A 7,358-nucleotide genomic window follows, 5' to 3' on the forward strand; every position below is an offset into this window, starting at 1 on the left:
CCAAATGCCTCTTTTTCCAGGCAGAAACAAACACTGCGGCAATTTGGGTCAAGGGGCTCCCCACCAATTTCTTGAAACGGTATCGCCTGGTTCCCGATAGAAACACGACCAGCCCTATCACGATAGCACAAGCACAAATACCGTAGCCCCATTCACGCCCTAAATTGTCCTGGATGTACACCAGAATGGTGACCGAACAGAGTGAACCAATGTTTATGAAGAAGAAGAACCAGTTGAAGAAGCTTGTCATCTGGGATCTCTCTTCAGGGTCTGAGTCATCGAATTGGTCTGACCCAAAACCCGAAACGCTTGATTTGAGACCCCCGGTGCCAAGGGCGGTCAGGTACAGGGCTAAGTAGAGAATAATGAGTTGTATGCCGCTTGCTTGGGTGCAAGTTGTGGGGTTGTCCATGCTGCACTTAGGGGGCCTCAGGCTCGGGATTACTGTTGAGATTGTCAAGATGGTGACGCCCTGCTCCCCAACATAATCAAAAATGAAAACCAATTGAACTTTAGCTTTACAATTAAGATTGGAAACTATGATACTATACAAGGAATGTGGGAAAAAAAAACAGAAGAACTAATGTTAACGTGCACTTTATAAGATACTAATTTCTTCAATTGGGGTATATATGTAAAGTAAGATGATGGTCCAATCAAAGGAAATGAATCTTACAGTTGCCTGAACGATGGCGAAGATTCCAATCGTGAGATATCTGTCAATAGAATAAGGAGCGAATTGAAAAGAAGATAAACGGTAGTAATAGCTTGACTGAGGTTCGCATGAGAAACTACTACCAAGCATTTGATTAGAGTTGGAGAAGGAGGCCCAAACCTGCCAAGAAAAGTGTCTGCGATAAAACCACCTAGGAGACAGAGCATGAAGGAGGTTCCAAGGAAGTTGGTAACGGTGGTGGCCGATGTAGCATTGCCCAAATGCATGGTGCCCGTCAAATACGTTACCAAATTAACAGCGATACCTAACGTTGTTAGCCTCTCACATCCCTCAACACCTAGAATCATGGCGGCACTGGTCCAGCCACCGGACTTTGACCGCTCGGCGGGGCGGCCCCTGTAGTCCCAGGCATCAGGGAGGGTTTTCCCTTGTGTTACAGGGAGGGACATTGTTTGATATAGAGGTGAAAAGGAATTAATTGCAGAATGCTTGGGGTTTGCTAATTAAGCAGAGCTGAGAAAGGAGAGAAATACTTCTGGGAAGGGCCCAAGGGCTGGTGGGGTATTTATAGTGAGGAGTGAAGGAGGGTTGTGTTCAGGTATGATGCAGTCCATTTGGAGAGGACATGACACATGGAGCCTCGATTGGTGGGCTTTGCTATTATTTAATTGCAGGGCTAAAACGATTGATTGAATTTGGAACCATGGTTAAGCGAGAGAGGTCGGCTGAGGCGAAAAGGAGAGTTCAAAGAGATGAGGGCAGAGGAGCTCTCCTTGTTCCCTATTTCTTGTAAGAGGTGAGTATTATAAAAGTATTTTACGGCATCATAAAAAAATAAAAGCCGTATGAAATTTTGACTTTTTTGACATTGAAAATTAATAAATTGAATTGAAAAAAATGATGAAACTGTGACAAACAATAAAGTTCCATTTGATTTCTTACTAATTTCACGCAATAAAATTATAAATATGACATTATACACCTAAATTTATGTTTTTCAATTTTATGTACTTCATCATAAAACAATATTCATTTTAATTGTGTTAAACCTACTTAATCCATTTAAATTACATTTAATTTGTATCTTCAATGTATATTCTTGTTTAAGCTTTTACGGCAAAGAGATTTAGTGTCTTCAATTGCTTTATAATAATTACTTAATTTAATCTTTGTGCTTAAAAAAATAACATATTTTAATGTTAAAGTACAAGTTTTCAAATTGCACATTAACAATTATTAATAGTCACACAAAAGCACCTGTAATTTGTCGATCTCCTCTTCCAAACGTTAATCATCACAAATTGTTATAAAAGATCCTCTGGAGAATCTTTTTGGTTTACGGTTCAAATTTCTTATGCTATGAACACCACCCAATTTTCCTGACCGAAAAAAAGTTTCCTTCTTTTTATTAAATAGAAGGTCCAAAGCAATTTTCTAGCCACGTAGTGCCTAGTGGCATGGGTTTACATGATGGGGACCCATGCTCTGTATTCATATCCCAAAAGAGTGGTCATCGAAATCTCTGTCCCGGGTCCCGAACTCCAAACGCCCTGGAGTTTCTCACCAATGCAGCATTACACGTTTCATGGCCTTTTTTTTTTGTCCTTTTCTTCCTTTTATATTATATTACTCAGCTTTCCTACTTCCCATTGTTTCTCTATATTTGTTTTTATAGTATTATCATACACTTATTGCTTTAAGTTAGAGTAAATTTTTTTTTTTCAAAAAGGCATAAGGTAGAGTTTTATTTATATAATAAAATTTTTATTCAATTCTTATCTCATTTTTAGCACTTGAGTTAAATCTAAATTGTCAAATAAGAATAATCCGTTTCGTACTTACGTGGAATATAGAGAATGAAGGATTATAGTATGATTTGCACTGACGATTTAAAATAAAGCTCTCTATCCCACATTCCAAATCCAATTGCTTAATTTTTTTTTTGTTTCCAAAAGGAAAATAATGAAAATATTGTATGATGTGCACTGACAATGTGCCCATATTGATGTGAAATATCAAAAAATAAACATGGCATGTTGTCATTGGATATTTCCCTTGAAATGAAACCTGTCAAGCCACCAATGACCAACTGAAGCTATCCATAGAAGGGCGTTTTGATTTAAAAATGTGTCCATGGTTTTAAATGTATGAGAGGGATGGAGAGCTTCCTTCGATCACAGAGAACACATGCCCACCTGCAAGCCATTACTAACGAAACTACAAAACTGACCTTTCCAATCTCTGACAAGGGTTTAACCTCATTATTTATAGATGTATAGGGTTGGATCGACCACAAAATATATGCCCAAGGTTTTTTTTTTTTCTCTGTTTCGGTGTTGGTGCAATTAATATATATCAGCTAAGCTAATTAGCAAAAGCTTTCTTCGCTGGTGATTGTCATGTTTCTTACTAGTTCCTAGTACGGATTCTCGAGACTTCCTGTTCTCTCTCTCTGATCATTAACTCGCGATAAATATACCGGCAGGATAGCTCTCAAACAAATTAATATTCAAGCCCAACCGATTCAATGATTAATGTTCCCTGGTCAGGTATTGATACATGCATGCAAGTAAGAAAAAGCAATTATTGGACTTAACAAATATATATATATATATATATATATACATATGATCAAGAGGATGAAAAGAGAAAGATTGTTGTACCCAACAAGCAGAGGCAGATACTGTTGGATTTTTTCTTGTTATGAAAAAAGAAGAATTCTTTTCATGTGATTAGAGGAGGGGTTGAAATCAGAAAGGTGAAGGAATGGTCCAACCGTTCGTCCACGTGAAGCTGTACAGAGTTCCTCGTGAGGTGTTTGTTTTTTGCATCGACCTTGTATTCTTACCCACGACTTCCACAGAAAAGGAAATATTTGTGTATCTCTACATAAAAGTTTGAAAAGTACGGTGCTAGTTATTTATTTATTTTTTTAATTTATTTAAATATTATTGTATAAATTTATATTGTATTTGATTTATTAATTGATGTATGATTACTTTACTCTAAAAAATAAGATTTAAATCTCACTTCCTAAATTATAAAAAAAAAATGCTGTATAAACTTATAATCTCAAAGCAAAACTGGCATGGCTTTATGTCTTGCTGGATGTATATGCATCAAATTTTTAACATGCAATGGCTCATCACCATATATTAATTAAGATGCAATGGGTGTGTCTAAAATCTATATATAGTTGAAACAATTTAATACTATTCAAAATTTTATATATAATATACAAATATCATTTACCTACTTTTTGGAAAGTGATTATCGTTTGCTAAATTTATAAAATGAACCCTTTATTCGGTTTTAAATGAAAAATGAAAGACCTAATATATAAGTAGTAATGATACTGACCGATGTAAAATATAAACAAACCTCTCATTTTCCATCCTAACGCTAAGTTTTTTGTCTCTGTATAAATTTTTCTTTTAATGTTTTTTTATTTAGAGTGGTTTTTGGATTTTGGAATGGTCGTATTTGAAGTTGTAGGTAGCCAAAGGAAAAAGCTACCCTACAATTCCAACAGGTGACACGTCTGATTCCCAAGATTCTACATGGGGCTTTGGGGTCGATTTTCCGCCACTAAAAATTTCTAAAACAAACACACTGATTGAACCCTAGAGGTTGACCAAGAAAAATATAAAAGGGAATCAACCAAACAAAGCAAAAAAAGTCAAGAACTGACCCCATTGGTCGGTTATATGGCGGCCTAGACCCAATCGCTGGATGTTCCAGGTTTCCTGTTGCAATTGGATTCGTGATAAAATAAGTATTCTAAAGAATCAGTAAGCTGGCTGGCTATCCAGAAAATTTTGCAAATTAAGGGTTTATAACTATTTGTTGCTCAATCAAAATTATGGCCCTATTAGTTGAGATATGATATAAGTGGGTGTATACTATCTGTAATGATATTTTGAGGGAAAAGTCAAAGAAAATTCATACACCATTAAAATCAAACAATCAAATTATAAGGCGATGAACCCACTTGGGTTTCTAACGAAATTTGCTTGGAAGGATCTGTAATCAATAGTTTTGTGCCTTTAGCTAGCCCCAAGTGATGCAATACTATAGACTGTCTCCTACTTAAGAAATAGGGTAAATAATGTATCTTCTAGTTCATAAATTAGGGGCAGTATCTATCAATAATTACATAAACCAAGTGCAAACCCATTCAATAGTTATCAAGAAGAAAAAGAATTACTTTTTGTTTTCGGTGAGGATGAAAGTGACAAGATTCAGCTTTTGTTCAATCCTTTCAAAAAATATGTGAAGTCCATTGAATTAAGTATCATGCTATCAAAATTTTATATACTTAATTAATTTGCTTTATTTTACAAGAAAGAGAATAAGGATATAATCTAAGCTTTTGGGGTGCAATCGAAAGAATAAAAATTGGGAAGCCTACGCCAACTTTTTTGTTATTTTGCTATATGGACTTTTCTTTTCGACAAGCAAAGGAATCCCCTCCGCTCCCCAACCCAAGAAAGGTAAGAAAAGGTCAGAAATGGTTAACATTCATACTATAATGTATTAATGTTTGTATTATTTAGGATAGTATTGACTACTTAGTAGAATAAAGAATTCATTCCATGTATTCCTTCAAGTTCTCCAAGAGCCAATACACTAGACAAGATATGACAAGTGGCTCAGATATAGCTGTTTAAAAAGCTCAAAATGGAATATAATAAACCACTTAGGTACGCTGATTTTCTCACTAAAACAGTCCTATAATAGATGAGAGAGAGTGAAATAGTCCACGTGTAAGGTTATGGTTGGTTGCTAGGCCACTTCTTTATTAAGGAAAAAAAAATAGGGTGGCCCCATGTTTCTATCCGTTGAAAACATGTTATGGCCTTGAATGATAACCTATAGCTTAATCCACGAATGGACGGCACAAACTCTTATAAGTCAAACGATGAGATTATCAAATAATTTAACAGGATCAATTAGAGAGACAGAAATGCTAAGGAGAGGAAGTTACATTACAAATTAATTTAAAAGAAGTATGGGGTCATAATTAGGGTAACCCAAGGTTTCATCATCAACCACGCATCAAAATTTTTGGAACAAACACGATGTCATCTCTGATGTGGCAATCAAACCGACATGCTTATCGTGTTCTTTCTGCATTGTTTGATTGATCATGAGTTAACATGCTAACTCATTTAGATGGTTATTATAAGGACAAATACATTTTAGTTTGCTATGTAATTAAGTTATTAGATTAGATCTCTCTAATAATGTTTCATGATATTGTTTTTGAATATAATGCGACGATAGAGATTAAATTTAATGTTATAGTGGAGAAACCAGATAAGTTTGTTCAGTATCATGATCACTTTGGTGCTTTGGTGTTTTGTTTTTTTGGCTTTTCGGGATGTGTTTTTATCTTTCCGTATTGTTCTTTTGTTGAAAGTTTCGTGGCAGTATGATGAAGTGAAGGAAATCAAAGAAAGCGTTTGGCACCAGGAGTTTAACCCTAGAATTAATTTTCATTTTGAAGACGTAATGCCAACTAAATTATCTTGACACACTATTTTGACTTATTGATGTACATTACTTGCTGGCAAAAATTTGAAATAGGGTGAAAAAATCAAAAGATTATATTATCTTATGCATTCAAAATGAATTTATAAGATTATTACACATTTATTTGTAATTATATTAATTATTTTAATTTTTTTAATTATAATTGAATGGATATAATTTATTTCGCCCTTATATAAAGCAAATTTTCAAAACTAGAACGTGGTATGTTTCAGTTCATTTTAAGTTCTTTAAATAGGGCCATGCCGTCGAGTTTAGACTTCGAGAGGCTAGAGTCTATAGGTTTGTAAAGGGGTGAAGCATATTATATGAATGTTCATTTACTTATACAATCTGTAACTTGTAAGTATCTTGGAAGATGGTCTTTATAAACTACCCAAGGTTTAGTTGCACAGGACGCTTGGTATCAAGAAAAGAAAAAGGAACAATTAAAAAATCAAATGTTGATTCCAGGAACCTTGTCAGCTTCTAGAATGGGATATTTTAATTATTCAATTATAAAAATGATACCAATAGAAGATACTGCTCAAGGTAACACCTCCAATTGAGGAAGTCGACAACTGGGGGAAGTGACAATAACTGGAGGGTCGAACACAACAACAGTTTCTGCATAATTAAGCGTGATCCCATGTGTTGGGAATGAACTGGTTTTACCTTTTGGGATAGTCAGATCCATTTTTGCTTTGCTATATTCTTTAATTATATTATCTTAGATGATAAAGGTGATCACATTGTGTTAAAATCATGCTTAATTAATTTCTTTTTAATGAATAAAACCCATATATTGACGGTTGAGAATGTGAAAAGTAGGCTAAGTTGCTTACAAAAGTGGGACTGGAAACAGAGAAAGTGGAATGCATGACCCTAGCTGGAGAAAATCTTTTCCAAACCTTCCCCCACTATCAACAGGTGGCTTTCATTTAATCAAAGAAAAAAAAAGGTAAACAGGGAAGAAATGGAAAACAGAAATAGCAACAACTCTTGGAAAAAAATGTGATAAACGTGATAAGAGTTGAAGGGATGACTTAAATTTTTCTTTCCTTTGCTAGAGTTTTCACTTCACAGCCATGAATTAATGGGGTTACATTAGTTAAAGGTAACAAAAAAAAAAGAGAAAAAGAGTCTCGAG

General features: G+C 34.8%; 1 protein-coding gene across 1 annotated transcript; it reads right to left on the bottom strand.

Annotated features, from left to right (window-relative positions):
- Position 1: 1 nt before the first annotated feature.
- On the bottom strand, positions 2 to 1,333 carry LOC149527704 (protein NRT1/ PTR FAMILY 6.3-like; the record flags this gene model as incomplete). The annotated part of the gene is made up of 3 exons (XM_089784676.1): positions 836 to 1,333; positions 677 to 716; positions 2 to 472 (listed from the first exon to the last, which is right to left on the bottom strand). Coding segments are annotated over exons 1-3 (801 nt in total), but the record flags the coding sequence as incomplete, so codon positions are not given.
- Between the last annotated feature and the right edge of the window lie 6,025 nt (positions 1,334 to 7,358).

The sequence above is a fragment of the Theobroma umbraticum genome, unplaced genomic scaffold (genome assembly GCF_002168275.2).
Source record: "Theobroma umbraticum cultivar Fairchild unplaced genomic scaffold, ASM216827v3 scaffold_30.0, whole genome shotgun sequence".
NCBI classification, from domain to species: domain Eukaryota; kingdom Viridiplantae; phylum Streptophyta; class Magnoliopsida; order Malvales; family Malvaceae; genus Theobroma; species Theobroma umbraticum.